The sequence below is a fragment of the Aspergillus puulaauensis genome, chromosome 4 (genome assembly GCF_016861865.1).
Source record: "Aspergillus puulaauensis MK2 DNA, chromosome 4, nearly complete sequence".
Lineage (NCBI taxonomy): Eukaryota > Fungi > Ascomycota > Eurotiomycetes > Eurotiales > Aspergillaceae > Aspergillus > Aspergillus puulaauensis.
In genome coordinates, this window is record NC_054860.1 from 1,695,147 (window position 1) to 1,716,828 (window position 21,682).

The following is a 21,682-nucleotide window of genomic DNA, read 5'->3' on the forward strand; positions in this document are numbered from 1 at the left end:
ATCATCCTAAGCACATTGATGCTGAATGTTGAACATGTTAAACCGGGTCTGAACGTTAGGCAGATGATGCGGTGCCACTCCCTACTCCGTTACATCTGTTATATGAATTGATCCGGAGCCCTAAGTCAAAGGGGAATCCAAAGTCCGGACTCAGCCCCGGGTATGGATATATATAGATTTAATATTCCATTGCCATTACCTTCACTACATCCTCTTCATCAATTAATTATTACCACCATGAAAAGCACCGCACCCCTCCAAGTAGCCGTCGTCGGCGGCGGCATCATCGGCGTCATGACCGCAATCGGCCTGCGCCGCCGGGGCATCAACGCCATCATCTACGAACGAGCCTCAACCTGGCACGAGGTCAGCGCCGGGTTCGCATTCACCGGCGCAGCGCGAGAATGGATGGAGATGATCGACCCAGCCCTCGTCGAGCTGCTAGGCAGCATGAGCGGCAAATCCGACGCCAGCACAAGCAACGCCTACTGGGACGGCTTCCACCCTCGCACAAACGAGGACGCGGAAGATGAGTCCAAGGCGCTGCTCTTCCGGACGCCTACCAATAACCTCAGCTTTTGGGGCTGCGTGCGGTCGCAGTTCCTCAAGGGCATGGCGGCCATGCTGCCTGAAGAAGCGACGGTCTTTGGGAAGCAGCTCGCGGGCTACGACGAGGACGACGACAACGACAAAGTTACTCTGCACTTCGACGACGGCAGCGCCGCACAGGCCGATGTCCTGCTCGGCTGTGATGGCATCCATTCAGCAACCCGGAACGTCATGCTCGCCGGCGAGAGCCGCGCAGGATTCAGTCACACCGTCACGTACCGCACCATGGTCCCCATCGACGTGGGCATCGCAGCCCTCGGCGAAAAGGTGACGAAGAACGCCTGCAACCATCTCGGCCCAAATGCGGACCTTCTCTGCTACCCCGTCATGTCCATGACGCTGCTCAACATCGCCGTCTTCGCTTACGAGGACTCGGAGTTTCCCGACCCCGACAGGATGACGGTCCAAGTCGACCGCAGCGAGATTGCAAAGGTGTTCCAGGGGTTCAGCCCGCAGATTGCGGACATCTGGAAGCTTTATCCGGAGAAGGTTGTCAAGTGGGGGATCTTTGATCTGGAAGATAAGCCGCCCTCGACATATGCCCGCGGGCGAGTCTGTCTCGTCGGCGACGCTGCACACGCCAGTACCCCGTATATGGGAGTGGGGGCCTGCACTGGCGTTGAGGACGCCCTTGTTATCTGTACGCTCCTGGAGTCGGTGCAGCAGAGGGCCCTTGCTGGTGGAGAGCTGAAGGAGGCGTTGGGAGAGGCGCTCCAGACGTACAGCGGAGCAAGGCTGGAGCGAGGCCGGTGGATCCATCACCACTCACGTCAGATGGGCCAGATGTACCACTGGAGGTACGGACCGACAGGCCGTGATCCGCAGCGGATGAAGCAGAAGCTCGAGGAGAACTGGGGGAATGTGGTGGCTTATGATGTGCTGGGGCCTCTGGAGCCGGAACTGCGTGCGTTGGCGAAGAGTCACCGAAAGTCAGTAGATTGATATGTATCGATTTAGCTTTTAAAAATTTAAAAATTTATATATATCATTACATATTATTTTTATCTTGTGTCCGAACTTGGACTTCTGATTGTATAGATTCTCCAAGCCGGAGATTGCTTAAAAAGCTTTTAATCATCAAACAACCCTGCTGACTGAAAGATATTGAAGATATTAAGACACCGTGAGAGCCAACACTGAAATTGTCCTATCTACCTATCTATTCACTGCTCGGGGGCTTCATGATAGACCGATCCCCAGTAGACCAAACATGAGTCGACTTCATCGTCTTCAACTTCCAAAGATCATCCACCTTAACAGCATCACAAGCATAGAAAGCACCGGTAGTGAACTTAGTCGAATCCGGCTCATACCCCTTACCCACGATACAATGCACCGCCTGAGCATTGAAGGTAACGCGGGCAGTGGTTTCAGTGTCGACGCTGACACGGACGTTGGAGAGATAGTGGACGGTGTCGACGCGCTCGGCAACGTTAATCCACACCTGGTTCTTGAGCTCTTCGTAGCCGTTGCATGCTTTGAAGGCGATGTCGGTGTAGATGTCGGGCGTTGCGCTGGACTCGAGGAGCGACTCGCTGGCGTGGTCGATTGAGGCGAAGGCCCGGTAGCACGCGTCGGTGATGGCCTCGCGGTCGCTGAGAGGGGGGCCGGCTAGTTTGGCTGGGAGGGGGGTTCCGTTTCGAACCATTGTAGAGATTGTAGAGATTGTAGATGATTGTCTGTAAAGGGTTGTAGGGTTGTAGAGATGAAGGCAAGTTGATGTCGATGTACAAGACACATCTGCCCTTTAATATATAGACGGAGTATACAACAAATAAATAACTTACTTCCGTCGCTCACCCTGACGTGAGATGTCGCATGAAGTTTTCGCGTGCCGGACAATAAATGCAGCGTTGTAACTATTTTGAGCCCCGACACAGCCCCAGTGGTTATTAGGGCTAGGAATTAGGATTAGGGAGTAGGTTTGCCCGCCCATTCTTACTGTAGTGTAGCTGATGATAAGCTCGGTGAATCAATTGATTGTACGGTAAAGGCGTATCTATCTATCTATCTATCTATCTATATATATGTATATGAATATCTCCATCTTAGAATACTTGCCATATTTGCTGCACTGCTACCTATCCCCTAAACTAAATATTCAAGCCGACCTCTACTACGAAATGGACACCGACAGCGAGTGGGCCAGTGAGCCGATTGCCATCATCGGCATGAGCTGCAAGTTTTCCGGCGGTGCCAGCAATCCAGACAAGCTCTGGGACCTTATGGCGTCAGGCAAGACCGGCTGGAGTGAGATTCCAGAGGACCGGTATAGCCTCAAAGGAGTCTATCACGCAAACCACGAAAGAACCAGCACGGTATCCCTCTCTACCCAAACTAGATCTCTGCACAAAATAGAAGTTTACTGACAAGCCAGACACATGTCAAAGGGGGCCACTTTCTGGACGAGGACGTAGCAGCCTTTGATGCAGCCTTCTTCAACTACTCGACGGAGATGGCCCAGGTGGTCGACCCTCAATTCCGGCTGCAGCTCGAATCCGCTTACGAAGCGCTTGAAAACGGTCTGCTCTGTGCTTTCAAGTCATATTGAAATGATCTAACTATCGCAGCCGGCCTGCCCCTGTCCCAGGTAATGGGGTCCCAGACGTCCGTCTTCGCCGGCGTCTTCGCCCACGACTACCAGGAGGGAATCATCCGCGACGAAGACCGACTGCCCCGATTCAACGTAGTCGGCACATGGAGCCCGATGTCATCGAACCGCATCTCGCACTTCTTCGACTTCCGGGGCGCCAGCATGACCCTCGAAACCGGCTGTTCGACGACCCTGGTAGCTCTGCACCAAGCAGTCCAGACCTTGCGCAACCGCGAGGCCGACATGTCCATGGTGACCGGCGCCAACGTGATGCTGAACCCGGACACATTCAAGGCCATCGGGTCGCTGGGGATGCTGTCGCCGGACGGGCGGTCGTACTCGTTTGACTCCCGTGCTAATGGGTATGGTCGTGGCGAGGGCGTGGCCACCATCATCATCAAGCGACTGTCCGATGCGCTGGCTGCCAATGACCCCATCCGCGCAGTGATCCGGGAGACAGCATTGAACCAGGATGGCAAGACGGACACCATTACCACGCCGTCCGGTGCAGCACAGGTAGACCTCATGCGGGAATGCTACAGCCGTGCTGGCCTTGACCCTCGCGGCACCCAGTATTTCGAGGCTCATGGCACGGGCACGCCCACTGGGGACCCAATTGAAGCACAAGCCATGGCTTCTATCTTCAGCGAAGGCCAAGGCCGGGACGACAAGGACCACTATCTGCGTATTGGCTCTGTAAAGACCAATGTAGGCCATACGGAGGCCGTTTCGGGTCTTGCGGCCATGATCAAAGGTGTCTTGTGCCTCGAGAAGGGGTTGATTCCGCCGACTGTCAACTATGAAACGCCTAACCCCAAGCTCAAGCTGGACGAGTGGCGGCTCAAGGTGGTGAGGACGATGGAGCAGTGGCCTGACAGTCTGGTCGATGGCCCTCACCGCATGTCAATCAACAACTTTGGCTACGGCGGTGCCAATGCCCATGTCATTTTGGAGGACGCCGACTCTTGGACCTTGAATTCAGGTCTGGATTTTGAACTCGTCAATGGCAACGACCTGGAAGGCGATGAAGATGTCTCGGACGCCAAAGTGCTCGTCCTCAGTGCGCGCGACGAACGAGGCTGCCAGCAAATGGTTTCCGACCTCAAAGACTATCTGGAAAAGCACAAGGCGCTTGACCCCAAAGCCTCTGCGCAGCTGCTGCAGAATCTAAGCTACACCTTAGGCGAGCGTCGGACCCTGTTCCAGTGGGTTGCAGCGCACCAGGTCCGTCTCGATAACGGGACTCTCGACTCCGCGATCCAAGCCCTTGAATCGCCCCGTTTTAAGCCAACCCGTCGAGCCTCTGACAGCCCACGCATCGGGATGGTCTTCACCGGCCAGGGCGCGCAGTGGTATGCCATGGGCCGGGAGCTACTGAGCCTGTACCCTGTCTTCCGCCGGTCCATTGAGGAGGCTGAGACGTACCTGAACGCCCTCGGGGCTGACTGGTCACTGCTCGAGGAGCTGCAGCGTGACAGGAAGACATCAAAGGTCCACGACACGAAGATCAGCATTCCCATTTGCGTGGCGCTGCAGATTGCTCTCGTCCGTCTGCTTGAATCCTGGGGCATCACGGCATCAGGAGTCGCCAGCCACTCCTCTGGTGAGATTTCAGCGGCGTTTGCTGTGGGAGCCCTCACGCATCGTCAGGCCATAGCTACAGCCTACTTCCGCGCCATCCTTGTCGCAGACGAGACGCAGCGCGCACCGGGATCTGCTAAAGGTGCTATGGCGGCAGTCGGGCTGGGTGTTGACGCGGTGCAGCCCTACCTCGACAGGCTGACCAAGGGCAAAGCGGTGGTTGCATGCGTCAACAGCCCTCAGAGTGTCACCATCTCTGGCGATGAAGACGCCGTTGACGAGATTACCGACCTGTGCAAGCAGGACGACGTGTTTGCTCGCCGCCTCAAGGTCCAACAGGCATACCACTCCCACCATATGGACCCCTTCGCCGATGCGTACCGGGAGCGTCTTCGAATCGAGATGGCCCGGAGTGGTGTATCTAAAGATGACAAGCAGCTCAAGGCGGTATTCTCATCTGCAGTCACTGGCGGGCGCATCACCGACATTAAAGAGATTGCCAGCCCCGACCACTGGGTCGGTAGTCTGGTGCAGCCGGTCGAGTTCGTTGATTCCCTGACAGAGATGGTTCTCGGGGATCCCGACGACCCGACGGGCAGAAGCGTCGATGTCCTTCTCGAGGTCGGCCCTCATACAGCCCTAGGAGGCCCGATCCGCGAGATACTATCCCTGCCCGAGTTCGAAGGCATGGAGCTCCCATACTGGGGCTGTCTCGTCCGCGACGAGCACGCAGGCGACAGTATGCGCTCCGCCGCGCTCAACCTGTTCCGTCACGGACAATCCCTCGCCATCGACCAGCTCAATTTCCCTGTTCCTACGTACGAGGACGAGGGCCCCCAGGTCCTCACCGACCTCCCATCATATCCCTGGAACCACTCGATGCGCCACTGGCAAGAGTCCCGAGTCAACCGCGCCATTCGCGAGCGCAGCCAGCCTCCCCACGAACTCCTCGGCATGCCCGTCGCCGGCAATGACCCCAGCGCGTCCGTCTGGCGCAGGGTACTGCGCGTCACCGAAACCCCGTGGCTGCGCGATCATATGGTTCAGGGCAGCATTGTGTACCCAGGCGCCGGCTACATTTGCCTTGCAATCGAGGCCGCTAGGCAGTTGCAGTTAATGACTGGTCAGGACAAGAAGACAATCTCGGGATTCCGTCTGCGGGATATCAACTTCTTGTTTGCTCTTGTCATTCCGGATAACGCGGATGGCGTGGAGATCCGGACTACGCTCCAGCCTGTCCCTGAGCGTGAGATCGGGGCGAAGGGCTGGTGGCGCTTTGAGGTCTCGTCTGTCACATTGGAGAACCGGTGGACACTGCACGCTACGGGGATGGTTGGTATAGAGGAGGAGGAGAAGTCTGCTGTCCTGACCGAACGACGTCCACTGTCGACATACACCCGCCAGCCAAACCCACAAGACTTATTTGCCAATCTCAGAGCCCGCAGCGTCTATCACGGCCCTCTCTTCCAAAACACAAACCAGATAATCCAGGATGGCCGGGAACCGCGATCCATATGCGACATCACGGTCCGCCACGAAGCTTCGTCTGATACAGACCCGGAGGTGGCCGCACAGCACAGCCTGCTGCACCCAATCACCCTCGACGCCGTTGTTGTGGCCTTTTATTCCGCCCTCCCCAGGGTCGGCGCGCTACAGGAAGAGCCTAAGCTCCCGCGGTCTGTCGCGTCAATGTGGATATCCAGCAACATCAGCCGCCAGATCGGCCACATGCTGCAGTGCGACACGTCCCTACTCCATGACGACCCCCAGCGCGGGAGGGCCGATATTACAGTGTTCGACGGCAAGACGGATGACGCAGTGCTCAGGATGCAGGGCGTCGAGCTGGCGTCGCTGGGAAGGGGGAGCTCAGCTAGCACCTCGATGGAGGAGGTGTGCAGCAAGCTTGTCTGGGGACCTGACCTTTCGCTTCGAAACCCGCTGGCTTTTGAACAGATCAAGACGCATCTGGCGTCTATGACCCCTAATCAGGAGGCAGATGTGGTCAGGGACCTACAGCGCTTGTGCATTGCTTATGCCTCTGATGCCCTACGTGAGCTGACTCCGGGGGACGTGGCCGGCCTGCAGGAACAGCCACATCTGGCCAAATACTACGCATTGCTACGTGGATTGGCCACTCAAAGTACCGAGGTGCCTGGGAAGCCTCAGAAGAGCATGGAGAGCGTTGATAAGAAGGTGATCCGCCGTCTCGGACCCCTCCTCCCATCTATCCTTCGTGGTGAGCGCAGCGTGGAAGAAGAAGTCCGCAGCTTAATGGATGAATACAACGCCAACTCAATGCGTCAGTCCTCGTCCCTCAGACAGCTCTCTACTCTGCTACAAACGGTTGCGCACAAGAGCCCAGGTGCTCGCGTCCTCCAGATTGGAAGCGGTTCTGGTGCTCTCGCCACACGTCGCATACTGGAGACCCTCGACACGAACCTGTTGGCCAGCTGGCACTTCACTGAGCCATCGTCAGAATCACTGGAGGATGCGCGTGTTCAGCTTGCCGACTGGGCTGATTTGCTCGAGTTCGATCAACTCGATATTGAGCAGAGTCCATCCAAGCAGAAGTTTGCCCTAGAGAGCTACGACGCTGTTGTATCCTTGCATGCTCTACCTGTCAAAAGCCCGGCCAGTGCGCTGGAACATGTACGCACTCTGCTGAAGCCAGGGGGCACGCTGCTCTTTGCGGAGACGACGAAGAGTCAGGTTGATGCGGACTTTGTCTTTGCTTTACGTCCAGGCTGGTTGCAGGACAAGAATCCAGTCTCGTCCTGGGACACCGTGCTTCACGAAGCGGGCTTCAGCGGCGTTGACCTTGAGATCCATGACTCGGAGAGCGATATCCATACCAACAGCGTCATCATGTCCACTGTACCAGCCTCGGACCAGAAATCCGACCTGAGCAAGGTGAAAGACAGCATTGCAGTCGTGTCCAGCACCAAGACACCCCCATCACCCGCCATTGTCGACCAGTTGTGCCAGCGCATCCAGGCCTTGACCGGTACCGTGACGGCGCACCTCGTGTTGGAAAAGAGCAGTAGCGACACATACAAGGACAAGATCTGTGTGTTTATCGGCGAGATTGACGGGCCGATTCTGTCGGACCTCGATGCAGTGCGCATGGAGGGCCTCCGCGCTATGGTCACGCAGTGCAGCGGCCTGCTCTGGGTCTCGACTGGGGGGACTGTTGAGAGTGAGGCCCCTGAACGTGCTGTGCATCAGGGCTTCTTGCGTGTGCTGCGCAATGAATACATCAGCCGCCGCTTTATCTCGGTGGACCTTGACCCTCATGCAGATGCAGATACTCATTCAGATGCAGCCGTGTCGGCTATCGTGCAGGTCCTCGAGGAGGGATTCGGGCATGGCGACACTCAAACCGGCCCAGCCGAGTTCGAGTACGCCGAGCGAAACGGTGTCTTGCATGTTCCCCGCTACTACAAGGACGAGCAATACAACAACATGGTCACTGGCCCGCTCGTGCCGAGCTGGAGTGCCCAGGACGAGAGCATTCCCTTGGAAGACCTTTTCCAGGACCGACAGCTCCGGCTGCAAGTCGGTATCCCAGGACACCTGGACACGCTTGCTTTTGTTGATGATGAAGCCCACGGACTGGTTGAGCTATCGCCAGAACTCGTGGAGATCACCCCTCGAGCTCACGGGGCTTGCTCCCGCGATGTCATGGCCGCTATGGGCCAGCTCAAGGATCAATCCATGGGCTTCGAATGCGCCGGTATCATTGCGCGACTTGGCTCTGAGGCTCAGGCCAAGGGCTACAGGGTCGGTGACCGAGTCCTGGCCCTTTCGACCGGCACATCCTTCGCCAGCAATGTCCGCGTCCCATGGCATGGGGTCATGCAGATGCCAAAGGACATGGACTTTGCCAGTGCCGCATCGCTTCCCCTGGCGTTTACAGTTGCTTACTTTGGTCTCGTCAAGAGCGCAAGCCTGACAGCTGGGCAGTCCGTCCTCATCCATGCTGCAGCCGGGGCCATCGGACAGGCCGCAATCATGCTGGCCAAGCACCTGGGGGTGACGGAGATCTACGCTACAGTCGGCTCCCCCGAGAAGCGAGACCTTCTCGAGCGCGAATACGGCATCTCGTCTGAGCGCATCTTCACCAGCCGCGACGCATCCTTTGCCCCGGCTGTTCTGGCTGCTACCAAGGGCCGCGGCGTGGACCTCGTGCTCAGCTCGGTTTCTGGTCCGCTGCTCCAGGAAAGTCTCAGCACAGTTGCAGCTCTCGGTTGTTTGGTGCATATCGGCAAGACAGACATCGAGAGCAACAGCCTGATGGCACTCGAGTCTTTCTCCCGCGGCATCTCGTTCGTATCAATGGATGTCCCAGCCCTCTTGCAGCGCCGAGGACCCGATGTGCACCGTGCGCTTGGTGAGATCGCCAGCCTGGTCGAACAGCAGGTGGTGAAGCCGGTTCGCCCTGTTACTGTCTACCCCATGCAGGATGTCCAGGCGGCCTTCCGCTTCGTCCAGACAGGCGACCAGATGGGTAGAGTGGTCCTTTCAGCGGGATCGGACGAGCAGGGCTACGTGGTCCCCCGTCCAAAGGGCTTAACAGCTCGAACCCAACTCCGACCCGATGCATCGTACCTCATAGTGGGAGGTGTTGGGGGCATCGGGCGTTCAGTCGCGCACTGGCTGGTGGCTCACGGTGCTCAGCATCTGATCCTGCTATCTCGCAGTGCTGGCAATCTCGATCTCGACCGGAATAAGGACAATGACGGGGCACTCTTCATCAACGAACTGCGGCACATGGGCTGTCGAGTCAAGCCCGTCAGCTGCGACATCTCGCTCGCCAGCTCACTGACCGTAGCTCTGAGGGCCTGCGAAGATGACGGCTTCCCTCCAGTTCGCGGCGTCATCCAGGGCGCCATGCTCCTACGCGACTCCATCTTCGAACAGATGACCCTCAACGACTGGCGCAGCGGCCTGAGTCCCAAGCTGCACGGCACCTGGAACCTACACACCGAGTTCTCACGCCCAGACTCTCTCGATTTCTTCATCATGCTATCGTCCGTCTCCGGCATCGCAGGCATCGCCTCACAAAGCAACTACGCCGCCGGCGGCTCCTACGAAGACGCCATGGCCCGCTGGCGCCAATCCCAGAACCTGCCCGGTGTATCGATCGACCTAGGCCCCATTTCGGATATCGGCTACGTCTCGACAGACGCCAGAGTCGCTGAACGTCTGCGCAAGGATGCCGAATTCGCTATGCTCGACGAGGCTATTGTCCTCCGCGCCCTCAACGCCGCCGTGATACATCCACGCGGCCGCGATCAGATCATCGTCGGTCTGACCTCCTCCCCAGGTCCTCACTGGGACCCTAACGGTCGTTCCCAGCTCGGCCGTGATGCGCGGTATGCAACGCTACGACCGCACTCTAAAGCCTCCTCTTCCAGTCCAGGACGACAGGACGGCGAAAACACCAGTGTCTCGCTTGCCGCGCAGCTCGCAGAGGCCAGCGACGCGCAGGAAGGGGCAGGGCTCATTGGGGCGGCTATTGCGGAGAAGCTGGCGGACATCTTCATGACACCCATTGCGGAGATTGATCTCGGCAAGCCGCCGGCGCACTTTGGGGTTGATTCGCTAGTTGCGGTCGAGTTGAGGAATATGCTTGCGGTGCAGGCGGCGGCGGATGTTTCTATCTTTAATATCCTTCAGTCGGATAGTTTGCAGGCGTTGGCTGGGTTGGTGGCGGAGAAGAGCAGGCATTTCCAGGCTTAACGTCCTGAATCATTGTGTTGTAATTATGATTGTGATTGTGATTGTGCTTTGTTGCCATTCTTCAGTATATAGACCGTTAGACTTCTTGCACCAATACAAGCCTCTTTTATCGAAATACCATTCGACTATCCACTAGTGGTTGGTAGCCGTCTTTTTATTTGCATATGCCAACAAAAGGACTTTTATTAGTGCAAGAGGTAGGTTGTTGTTGTTTACTTCGACAGTTACAGGCTCAACATACAATCTGGGGCCATCTTTCTAAGGCAAACAAGGGCTCGGAACCTGACCAATGGCATTCCAATTGTTTCCAACAGCTGCACTCCTACCAAGCGTTCGTTCCTCTTATACTCAGGACTGATCAATTGTCGATCCTGACTGGGCAGACGTCCTCGGCCATGTCGTTGACTTGCAGAAAAAGAAAGCCCCAGTCTCTTCGCGCTGACATGGGGGTGACGGGTCGAAGAGTCCCAGTATATCCTCACCCTAACATAGCGCTGCCCGAGTGGGTACTGGAGTACTGGAGTCCGACGCTATTCTGGGCGTAGATCTATGTCTTAAGGAGCCGCCCTGGTTCTCGCTTTCGGTCCGTGGACCCGAGGACCTGAGACCTGAGACCTGAGACCTGAGACCTGGAGATACTCGACAGATTTTAGATCAGAGACTACGCGGGGGGCAGTGTACAGCTGTCAGCCACCAACAAGTGCTTATGAATCAGCTCTACTTGATGGACAATGGCTTCAAATGGCTCTGATTGCTCTTCTATATTCATATATAAACAGGGATCAAGTGGCTATCACCAAAATCCAAAATCCAGACTCCAAAACACCGTCCGCTAGTCGTGATCATGCCTTCGTGAATATCTATCTATCTAGAGAGAGAGAGAGAAATTAAGTAAACCCACACCACGTATCGCCTTGGGGGTTCAAAAGCTGAAGAAAGCTCTGTGCAAGCTTGTTGAGGCCCGTCGAGGCTTGCAACATAGTCAAGATGCTGGGCATAAGCTTGATATAGGCGTCATTTAGCTCGGGATGAGATTGCGAGAACCGGGCGCCCAGGAGAAGCAGAATCGGGGCCAAAGGGTGCATCTGCTATTCTTAGCAATCAGCTTACACTTTGATTTACACTTGATTGGCGTACCTGGAAGTGTTGGCCCAGCACGGCCACCAACAGAGAGATATCCGTCACGGCATCTCGGGCCTGTTGTTGGTGTTCAGCATGAAGCGCTTGAACAAGCTGCGTTCCTTCGACGCCGGTCCCCAATGGCTTGGATTCAATCAGTTCATACAGCATCAGCACATCGATCTGAGCCGCCAGCGCAACAAACGCGATGATGGGGTCCGGGTACTCCAGGGATGCGTAGATTCGCAGCATCCGAATCCGCTGCGCCAGAAGTGCATTCAGAGTCCGGTGTCGGCTGCAGAACTCTTCGCATGGTCGGGACGGCGCGTTTTGCTTATGCTGGAGGACTCGTCCGCACAGGGTGGCCCCGATGACGCACTCTGTAAAGGGCGATAAGGTGTTGTGTTGCCACTCGACGCTGACGTCTGGGACAACATCCGCGAGGAAACTCATGTCCGTCGGGCGATTGCTTGCAAAGTTTGCCTCAGGGGCCGGTAGGCGTGTTCGTATCTAGATTGGTAAATAACTGTTCTTCATTATGGACTCAAGACAAACTAACCAGCCGCTCGTCAAAGAACATGTGCAGCCCATCCACCATACTCGTGAAACGGTCAATTAGATACGCAAGCCAAAAGGTCCGTCGCTTCGTTTCGATATCAACCCAGTCCTCCTGGCTCGGAGTGAGTTGTCTTTGATACTGGTCTAGCTGCATGGTCTGAGGTGTTCGAGGCATGTCGAGCTCGTACAGTCTCATCATCTGAATCAAGCGAAGAGCTCTACCGGCAGACATCATGCCTCGGTCAAAGTCCTGGCAGCTTAACTCGTAGATCGAAAGCAACGCCCACGCCTGGGTTTGTTCTAGAGAGATATGGTGCCAGGGCTCCTCTGCTTCGAGCTCGTGCAGAAGCTGCCTCGTTTGCACGTATAGCTTGCAGCCTTGAACGTGGAACTGGCTGGAGAGTGAGGAGGCCAACGTCCACATCGCGAACTGCAGGCATGTCCTCTGTTTGCTCTTGTTGGGTTGTTTAGACCATGACCGGTAGCGGTGGGTATGGATGATTGGCGCAAACGCATACGCCCGGTCGAAATACAGCTGGTCTCTACGCCATATTAGCCTGCTGTCAATCGAGAGGTAAGACGTACAGGTCATTGTGCAAGGGTAAGACATACAGGTCATTGTGCATCATGGGAGAGATCAAGAAGCCGGACTCCATTGGAATCTGGATCAACTCCGGCACACTTTCCACTGGCACACTGTCCACTGGCAATTGAAGGAGCGAGCTCGAGTACGAACCGTCGAAACATTCCCACGGTTCCACCGCGGGAAATGGGAATTCTACCGGTGCCGCCGGCCACTGCAGGATATCTGTTGTTTCGGGCGTGGCGGTCCGGTTTTCATGGATGTCTGTGCTGCTGTCGTTGTCCACGGTCTGGCAGGTTGGTGCTGGAGATGACCCTTGTTTTTCTAGCAGCTGGCTCTCAAGCTCCTCTATCTTTTTCTGCAGCGACTTGAGATATCCTTTCTTGGGCCCTCGAGGCGGGCAGCTGTCTCGCACTATGCATTCCACGCCGGATGTAGCACATGCTGTGCATTGAGGTCGTGTCCTATCGCAGCGGATTCTTCGTCGTCGGCATTCTTCGCACTGCGTCCAAAGTGTCAGTATCAAACTCGCGGAATGGGTAATGAATGCCTACTGCGATTCCCGGCTGTTGTCGCTGTTGTCGCTGTTGGCCCGACATGGCTGCTTGATCGGTCTTCCTCGGGGAGAATCTGGATTGATATACTGACCCAGGTTAGTCGAAGGCATTGAAGTATGGACCATACTGCAATATATAGACATAGATACATTCCAAAGGAGCCCTATACTCTGAAGGACAAGGCGGGACCAAGCGTCAGCCCAACACCATGTGCTGCAAACTAGGGCTCAGCCAACTGCCCCAGACCCGCTTCAAGGGCGCAGTATACGGCCCTTCCAGGACGCTTGGCGATTGTAGCTTGGTCTGGCTTAACTTGTGAGCCTCTGCCTTGGCCAACAGTGGCATTCTTGTGTTTCATTGTTGGTTCCTGCCCCTGCCCCTTGTCTCTGGTCTCACTCTCTCTTGTGGCTTCCTCTAGTTTGGCCCCTTTGCCTAATCTCGACTCGTATTCTTACTTGTCTTTGGCCCCTGTACGCTGGTCTGAGCTGTAACTGAGGCATTTTTGCCATTGGTCAATTCCTCGTATTGCCAACCCCAACAAGGCTGTGTATAGACCTAGGAGCATTGACATGGTTGACGCCACCCGGGGCCAAGGAGGCTTATATGAGATGCGGAGTATGTATAGATATCTAAGCCACCCGGAGTATTGTTGAGCTTAATACTCCTCTTATAGATGAATGAGATCTATACTCCTCTTCGACGAATGAGAGCTATACTCCTCTTGTAAACGAATGAGAGTCGTTATGTCCTGCGTTAGTGGATCAACGACCTTGAAGCCGATCCACCCTACACCACAGCCCTGCAAGGCTGGTGGAGGGCCAGTTATCTCCAACAGAATTCACCCAGACTATATCTCAGCTTCGGAAAGATAACTACCAAGTTACACATTCCGTATTAGGTTAGACCTACTTGATTAAGCTACCATGGACTTTATGTTGTGTCACCTGTATTCAAGCACTAAACGATTCAAACACGAACGATTCAAGCACAAATGATTCAAGCACAAATGATTCAAGCACAAATGATTCAAGCACAAATGATTCAAGCACAAATGATTCAAGCACAAATGATTCAAGCACAAATGATTCAAGCACAAATGATTCAAGCACAAATGATTCATTCTAATGTACATCTATGAAGCCATGCGCTCCGCACGGCTCTGCAGCGCCTTGACCATATCGATCCCGACCTGGGTAGCCTCATCCAACTTCTCCTCCGGCAAGCCCAACAGCTCGTTCTGCACCTTGTCAGAGTGGTTACCGGCATCCTCTGGGAAGAACGCCCGCGCGTAGAGCAGCTTCGCAAACCCAGCCATGTTGCCAGTCTTGACCAGCCCCAGACCATCTGCGTACCGCTTGTGCGCATCCTCCTGGGTAATCGTCCAGTCGGCGTCCGTCGTACCAGTAACGCGCTTGACGCTCTCAAACATCTCGTTCTGGCTAACGACAAAGCTCTTGAGATAGACAGGCTTGTTAAGCCAGCTCTCAAGAGTCAGGCTCTTATCGTCCTCATCATCCGGAAGCACCTTCAGGCTGAGGACAGTCGCAACAGCACGCCCCACCTGAGCCAGAGTGGAGACGGAAGTCTTGGTGTTTCCATCATCATAGATCGTCAGTTCCTTCTTGTCAAAGTCGAACCCGAACCGCGCCGACCCGCCCGCTAGGCTGTAGTCGTACCAGAACCCACAGCACACTGTGATCCACTTCATGCCTAGCTTCTCGATCTCGTCGCGGTTGGCTTGCGCCACGGGACCGAGCATGACGTCCTGCCCGAATTTGACATGCTCGATGTCGCCGGCGTAGCCGTTGGGCATGATGTAGGGGACTCCTGCCTTGGCGGCCGCCTGGACGAGCTTGCTGTGTGTGTCGCGGGGCGCAGTGGGGGCGACGGTAATAATAAAGAACTGTTGGCCCTTGAGGGCGTTGACGATGGAGGCCTCGTCGTTGTAGTCGACGGGGGCGACAATGACGCCCTCGGGGACTTTGTTGGTGCTGTCTTTGCGCGAGAGCGCAGTGACGGTATGTTTTCCGGTTTTTTGAAGGGCCGCTGCGAGAACAGAGCCAACAGTACCTCCGGCCTAGTCATTTGTTAGTCTCCTGTATTGTACTTGGTGTACTTGGGGAGGGGGCGGTTTACGTACACCGACAATGGCGACTCGCTCAATGGCGTTGATGAAGCCGGCGGGTTGATCTTTAGCGTAGGACATTTTGTTTGAATGGTATGAATCGACCTGGATTGATCTGAATTGGATTGAACTGGATGAACTGGATTGAATTGGATTGATCTGGATTGAATTGAATACCAACACTCAACAGCTGAAGCATGGTTTATTTATATTACTTCCGGCTGATGGTGTCCGCCGCAGCAGCCGCACTGCAGCCTGAAACTCCGCAATAGCCGCACTCAACATCGTAACTCCGCAATCGCCGCACGATGTCCACCCCGAGCGGCGTTAAGTTGTTGAATGAAAGAAACAGCCCAGCGTCAGACGGCCGGGTGCGGTCTAATCATGGTCTAATCATGACTCGCAGTAGACGATTTGAATCGAGCACAGCCTCATCATGAAACATACTCCGTTCGTAAAACCTAGCCCTGCCTTTTCTACGAGTCTACTAGGACTCGCTCCCTAGACCCGTTATTGTCACAAACATCATTTTGAAAATGTCCTCTGAACAACCATCACAAGCGCTACACAGCGAACCTGAAGAATGTGAAATCTATGAAGACTGTGAAGACCGTCTAGACCGCCAGTATAGTCAAGATGATTCCAAAGTCCAACGTCCCAAGTCCCTCCCCAGCGAGGTCCTCTTTGTCGCCGTCATCTGCTCTTCGCAGCTTCTCACTCAAGCCGGTCTTGCGCTCAGTATTGTCCCTCAACACATCATCGGACGCTCCTTTGACATCGACAATCAGCCTGGCAAGCTGAGCTGGTTCTCCTCTGGATACTCTCTCACTGTCGGCACCTTCATCCTCATCGCAGGCCGCTTCGGCGATGTCTTTGGGCACAAGCAGTTCTTCGTAGGCGGCTATGTCTGGTTTGCCTTGTGGTCTTGTCTCGCCGGTGTTGCTGTGTATAGCGGCCCCAGCTTCTTCATCGTTTGCCGTACCTTGCAGGGAATCGGCCCGGCTTTCCTGCTCCCCAACGCCATCGCTATCGTCAGTCGCAGCTACGACCCGGGCCTTCGTCAAAACATGATCTTCTGCCTGTTCGGGGCCACTGCTCCTGGCGGCTTTTTGCTCGGTGCTGTCTTCTCCAGCCTGCTTTCTCAGAGACTCTGGTGGCCTTGGTCGTATTGGGTCCTGTGCTTTGCGTGCCTCTTGCTGGCTGTCTTGGGCTTCTTCGCGATTCCCGCAACCCCAGCCCCGAGAACCCCAGAGTCTGAAAGCTCCAGTGTCTGGAAGCGCCTCGATCCCGTGGGCTCCGTCACCGGTGTAGCCGCCCTCGTCCTGTTCAACTTTGCCTGGAACCAAGGCCCCGTGGTCGGCTGGACAACACCATATACCTACTTCACCATGATCATCGGCATCCTCGTCTTTATCATCTTCGTCCTGATCGAGAAGAGCGCAAGCCACCCGCTGATTCCATTCGGCGTCCTACGCATCGATTCCCTCTTCACCCTGGCCTGCATCAGCGCCGGCTGGTCCAGCTTTGGCATTTTCGTCTTCTACACGCTGAACCTCCTCGAGGTCCTCAGGGAGCAAACGCCCCTTCTCACATCTGCACAAATGACCCCCATTGCCATAAGCGGGCTATTTGCTGCAGGCGCCACGGGCCTCCTTCTACACAACTTCCGCGCATCGACAGTCATGCTGATCTCCATGACCTTCTTCCTCGCCGGGGGTGTCATCTTCGCGACGATGCCCGTGGACCAGATCTACTGGGCGCAGACGTTCGTGGGGATCATTGTCCTTCCTTGGGGCATGGACTCGTCGTTTCCCGCTGCCACAATTATCCTGAGTCGAGCCATGCCGCGCCAGCATCAGGGTCTGGCGGCGTCGCTGGTGACTACGTTTGTCAACTATTCCATCTCCATTGGGCTTGGTTTTGCCGGTACTGTCGAGAGCCAGGTCAATGGGCAAGGGACGAATGTCTTGCACGGCTACCGAGGTGCGTTTTACATGGGTGTTGGGCTCGCCGGGTTAGGTGTAGTTGTTGCCCTGCTTTTCTGTTTTGCGGAACGGTTTCATATCAGGATAGAAAGGGTGCGGCAAGAAAAGACCGATTCGCAGGAAACGCTTGTTTAGATCGCATGCTGGTTTAGATCTCATTAATGCAATAGAATGTTTCATTAAGTTTCCTTGATGTGTGACTGCTGCTGTTGATTTACATCTGAAGCTCGGGAAACAGCGACAGATATGGCTCCACGAGAAACTGGTCCCAGTCTACCCCCCAGCCAACAAGATCTGGCACAGCGGCGTTGGGCTCGGGTTCTGGTGGTGTTTGGAAGGCTTCGTATCCTGCCTCGACAGCTTCCAGCTGCAAAAGTTCCTTTCGCTTCTTCGCTATATTCAGACCGAGAAGATGCCGTGCTATGGATAGTGCCTGGCGGGTGAGTGCTGTATCCGTTACTCTGACAAGATTCTCCAGCCTCTTAAAAGCAACAGGGATGTGAGCGGACGAGGCTGGAGTGTCGATGGCCAACAAGATACAAGTATATTGAAAGACACTGCCGATAACATTCCATAGTAGACGGCCTTGGCTGGCGAGCTGCTCAGCTGCCTCTAGTCCATCCCTACCGCTATCGATGACAATCTGGAGGGTTTTATCCGTGATTCCTGCCTTGGACTGGTAGAGACGTCGATAGAAACAGAATACGAGGTCTGCCTTGGTGGCGACCAAAAACGGATGCGTGAAATGTAGTTTTCCCAATGCTGTAAGACGCTCGGAGAGCTCCCCGCTTGGAGATAGAGGCTGAGAGTCAAGTTGGAACGGAGAGTTCGGCGATGGGATCATCTGGATAATTTGCACAAACTGGTCGGCAACAGATCCTGGGATTGCAATGATCGCCTGCGTAGTCACGGCTGTAAATGTCACTGCCGACCGATCGCACTCGTAGGACAGCATCTGGTGTCCGGCCCACAGGATCCAGAAGATGCGCCTCAGCCGGTCTGCATCATGGCCATGAGTAGCGGCACCAGCGACGGACGCCATCCGTTGGATGTTTTCTTCCTCATGCAGCCCGACGACTTCGCAGAGGTGCATGAGCGTGCACGAGGCGACCCAGGCACTACTAGGCCGGGTTGTGGCTCGCAGATAGAATAGCCGCATACCCCACGCGATGATATGATCGACACTCAGTATCCGCATCGAGGCCGGATCATCGAGAATGGCTTTCGCGTACTGCAGTAGCTCCGACTCGCGGGAGTACCTGGCTGAAGAGAGGAAGGATCCGACTGCAGCAATGCCAGCGGCTATAGCACCAAAGGCGACCGGCGGACTGCCGGGCCCATGATAATACTCGCGACACCGCTGAGCATAGATCCTGGGGTCAATGACATCTCCAATGGAGCCCATTGTAGAGAAGTACACATCCGAGTAGAAGGCGAGGTCGTCCTCGGAGATCAGGCCGCCCAGCAAACCATACGTGTTGGAAGCCTCTTCCGGGCGGATGCCAAAGTTGTACGCAGCTGAATTGATCTTGGGGGGATTGTCAGACCCGAGAGCCAGGCCTAATATATGCGGAAAGGCCATGGCTGCCGATGCGCCGGTGTACCTGGACTTGTGCTCCTCGAAGATGCCGGGGCTCTTGCCAGTGGACGGGCTGCCTTCATTTTCCACGGGGGGTTGGATCTGCGTGTTACGTCCCTCGAGAACAGCGCGCTTGGCCACTGGGGGATCCGCATTCCCGGTGATGTCGTCGTCGTACCTGCATTGATACTGGTAGGTGGAGCACGTTCCACACGGATACTCGCCATCGCACTTTCGCTTGCGTTGGTGGCACGGATTGCAGGCTTTTCGAGCACGCTTGCGCTTGTTTGTGGACATATTGAGACTTCTATGTCATGATCGCATTCTGAAGATGAAACACTTGAACTAAAAGAGCTCAAGTTTCAGGTAAGTTCAGAACAAAACAAAGGATACGCTGACTCAGCAGGATGACTAATCTCATAGAAATAACTTGGAAGCTTTCGCTAACAAACGAGTTAACTAACTAGTGAAGTTATTACAACGGTATGAATTACGATCTAACAGTCAAACAGTGTAGGTACATCAAGACCGAGCAGCATCAATGATTTCCGGAAGCATGTTGCGAGTGTTGTTCCAGATCTGAGTCGAGCCAACAACAAACAGCGAGCTGATATACCAAGTGTTCCTGTGGCCCTGGAGGCCCTTCATCTTGCCATACCAGCCGTCCGCAATGTCGCTAGTCGGGGGACTCAAATGGAACGGCGAGTAATCCACAAAGTCTTGAAACGCTGGCTCCATGGCCTCGGTACCGCTCTCACTCTGCAGCCACTTGATGGTGCTTCGAGTGGCCTCCTCAATTTCCTCCTGTGTCTGAGGGTCGACCGAGTTGTACCAATAGAAAAAATACCCAGGAGAAGCTGCACCAGCGATCTCTACCACTCCAGGAAGGCTGGCGACGTGGTACGGTGTGTTTTGGCCGGCGTTGGTGTAAGCAACTCCCGCCTCGAGCCCGGTATTGTTCACAACGCCCGCGTAGAAGTGCTTGCCAGAGAGCTTGCTCAGGATGGACTGTTCCTGCTGGTCGAGCCCAAAGTACTTGGCGTTGTCCAGGACCGGCGGCATAGCAATGATGAGCTGCTTGGCTTTGATGAGCTTCCTGCCAGAGGGAGTTTTGGCCACCAGTCGTACGCCGTCCTTGCGGGAGGATCCACGCTGGGCTGCAATGATGGAGGATTTCAGCAGGACATGCTCCTTCAACTCGGCCAGAGCGTTGTCGTAAATCTGGGAGTTGTAGTGAGTGGCACTGCGAACCGCTTTCCCGGTGTTCTCCGCCACCTCAATGTGATTGCCGTCATTGAAGATGGCCAGCGCGGTGATGTCCAGGGGATTGCCAGGGGTCGCTGGCCATAACAGACCTGCCTCAGCCGATCCAGAGGAGAGATTCTGCTTCTCGGCAAACTCCGGCCAGGTCAGAAGCAGCTCTTCAGGCACATTGTCCGGCAGGTTATTGAGATCGTCGAGGAAAGGATACTTGTCGAGCACGGCCACATAGTCGCTCTCGATAGTCGGCCGAGTGTGATTGGTAAGAGCCACTTTGTTGGTAAAGTCGTAGTACTTGGGTTTTCCGAAATCCGTGGGCTTAAAAGGCGCCAGAGGCGAGTTCAATCGCTTGAAAAAGTCACGGACGACGGGGATGTTTTCGTGGAGCTGCACGCCAATGTCGATGCTGGCCCCCGTGGCCTCGTCGCGGAAAGTCCGGGTGTTTCCACCAAGTCGGTCCGTCACTTCAACCACGGTGAAGGTCTTGTTCTGATCGGCGAGACTGATTGCTGCATAGGTGCCTGCTGCTCCTCCGCCGATGATAGCAAAGTCCCGCTCGACGACGTCCTCTGCAGCATATGCCGACGGGTCGAATTTCTGGGGTTGGACACAGGCAGCCAGGGCCCCGGCGACGAAGAAAAGGGTAGTCAACATGTTGGAACGATGAATGGAACTGATCGAGATTGGCACTGCAGGTGCTGCGAGCGCCTTTTATCCAAATACATCCTGGGGCTCTGACTTACTTTCCTCCGCAAAAAACTCCGGTGTAAGTCGAGGGGGCGAGAGAGGATCGATACAGCCCCCATGTGGAGTTTTCCTGCAAGTAAGTAAGCACGGCAGAATAAATAACTATTACTTGAATAGATCTTACGGACTAATGAAGCCTGCTAAGCACTGCCTCGTTGTACACTGATAATCTTTAAACCTTTGTAGTAGAATGATTTTTGAACCATACTAGTAGTTCCACTATTAGTGAAGTCTACTACTAATATCTTAGCTTAATTATATATAGAAACCTAGATAACATACATACGGACATACTATATATACATACCTATAGAAATATTGTTATTAATATCATATATCTACACGCGTCCATATTAATTAGATAATATGTTTCCCTGAGGTTAGTCTATATCAAAATATGTAGAACGGAGTCCTTGCCAGCAAGTCAATCCAAATTGTATATGCTACCCAGCTCATCTATGAATGCAATTACCCTAAACTTTTCTCAAAGAATAAGCGTGGACACCTACAAAAAGCAACAGCCAAATCCAACATATAGACACAACCCAGAAAAGATCTAGATAAGAAAAGATCTAAATAAGAAAACAAAAGACCTACATAATAGACTAAAATAAGAAGCCGAACTTTCTATAACAAGCACGCAA

At 54.7% G+C, this 21,682-nt stretch overlaps 8 protein-coding genes across 8 annotated transcripts; 3 read left to right on the plus strand and 5 right to left on the minus strand.

The window, feature by feature from the left end:
• Positions 1–237: 237 nt before the first annotated feature.
• On the plus strand, positions 238–1,551 carry APUU_40704S (FAD-dependent oxidoreductase; the record flags this gene model as incomplete). The annotated part of the gene is made up of 1 exon (XM_041703805.1): positions 238–1,551. One exon carries the CDS (start codon positions 238–240, stop codon positions 1,549–1,551), a length of 1,314 nt encoding a protein of 437 aa, XP_041556454.1.
• A 217-nt stretch (positions 1,552–1,768) lies between these two features.
• On the minus strand, positions 1,769–2,257 carry APUU_40705A (nuclear transport factor 2 family protein; the record flags this gene model as incomplete). Its single annotated transcript, XM_041703806.1, has 1 exon — positions 1,769–2,257. One exon carries the CDS (start codon positions 2,255–2,257, stop codon positions 1,769–1,771), a length of 489 nt encoding a protein of 162 aa, XP_041556455.1.
• A 475-nt stretch (positions 2,258–2,732) lies between these two features.
• APUU_40706S (type I iterative PKS) lies at positions 2,733–10,525 on the plus strand (the record flags this gene model as incomplete). The annotated part of the gene is made up of 3 exons (XM_041703808.1): positions 2,733–2,927; positions 2,987–3,131; positions 3,180–10,525. The coding sequence occupies 3 exons, from the start codon at positions 2,733–2,735 to the stop codon at positions 10,523–10,525; spliced, it is 7,686 nt and encodes a 2,561-aa protein (XP_041556456.1).
• An 887-nt stretch (positions 10,526–11,412) lies between these two features.
• APUU_40707A (uncharacterized protein) lies at positions 11,413–13,384 on the minus strand (the record flags this gene model as incomplete). Its single annotated transcript, XM_041703809.1, has 5 exons — positions 11,413–11,610; positions 11,663–12,154; positions 12,204–12,744; positions 12,815–13,287; positions 13,340–13,384. The coding sequence occupies 5 exons, from the start codon at positions 13,382–13,384 to the stop codon at positions 11,413–11,415; spliced, it is 1,749 nt and encodes a 582-aa protein (XP_041556457.1).
• A 1,090-nt stretch (positions 13,385–14,474) lies between these two features.
• On the minus strand, positions 14,475–15,548 carry APUU_40708A (aromatic alcohol reductase; the record flags this gene model as incomplete). Its single annotated transcript, XM_041703810.1, has 2 exons — positions 14,475–15,419; positions 15,483–15,548. The coding sequence occupies 2 exons, from the start codon at positions 15,546–15,548 to the stop codon at positions 14,475–14,477; spliced, it is 1,011 nt and encodes a 336-aa protein (XP_041556458.1).
• Positions 15,549–16,003: 455 nt separating this feature from the next.
• AMF1 (MFS transporter) lies at positions 16,004–17,587 on the plus strand (the record flags this gene model as incomplete). The annotated part of the gene is made up of 1 exon (XM_041703811.1): positions 16,004–17,587. One exon carries the CDS (start codon positions 16,004–16,006, stop codon positions 17,585–17,587), a length of 1,584 nt encoding a protein of 527 aa, XP_041556459.1.
• A 79-nt stretch (positions 17,588–17,666) lies between these two features.
• Positions 17,667–19,328, minus strand: APUU_40710A (putative C6 transcription factor; the record flags this gene model as incomplete). Its single annotated transcript, XM_041703812.1, has 1 exon — positions 17,667–19,328. One exon carries the CDS (start codon positions 19,326–19,328, stop codon positions 17,667–17,669), a length of 1,662 nt encoding a protein of 553 aa, XP_041556460.1.
• A 225-nt stretch (positions 19,329–19,553) lies between these two features.
• Positions 19,554–20,945, minus strand: APUU_40711A (uncharacterized protein; the record flags this gene model as incomplete). Its single annotated transcript, XM_041703813.1, has 1 exon — positions 19,554–20,945. One exon carries the CDS (start codon positions 20,943–20,945, stop codon positions 19,554–19,556), a length of 1,392 nt encoding a protein of 463 aa, XP_041556461.1.
• Positions 20,946–21,682: the final 737 nt, after the last annotated feature.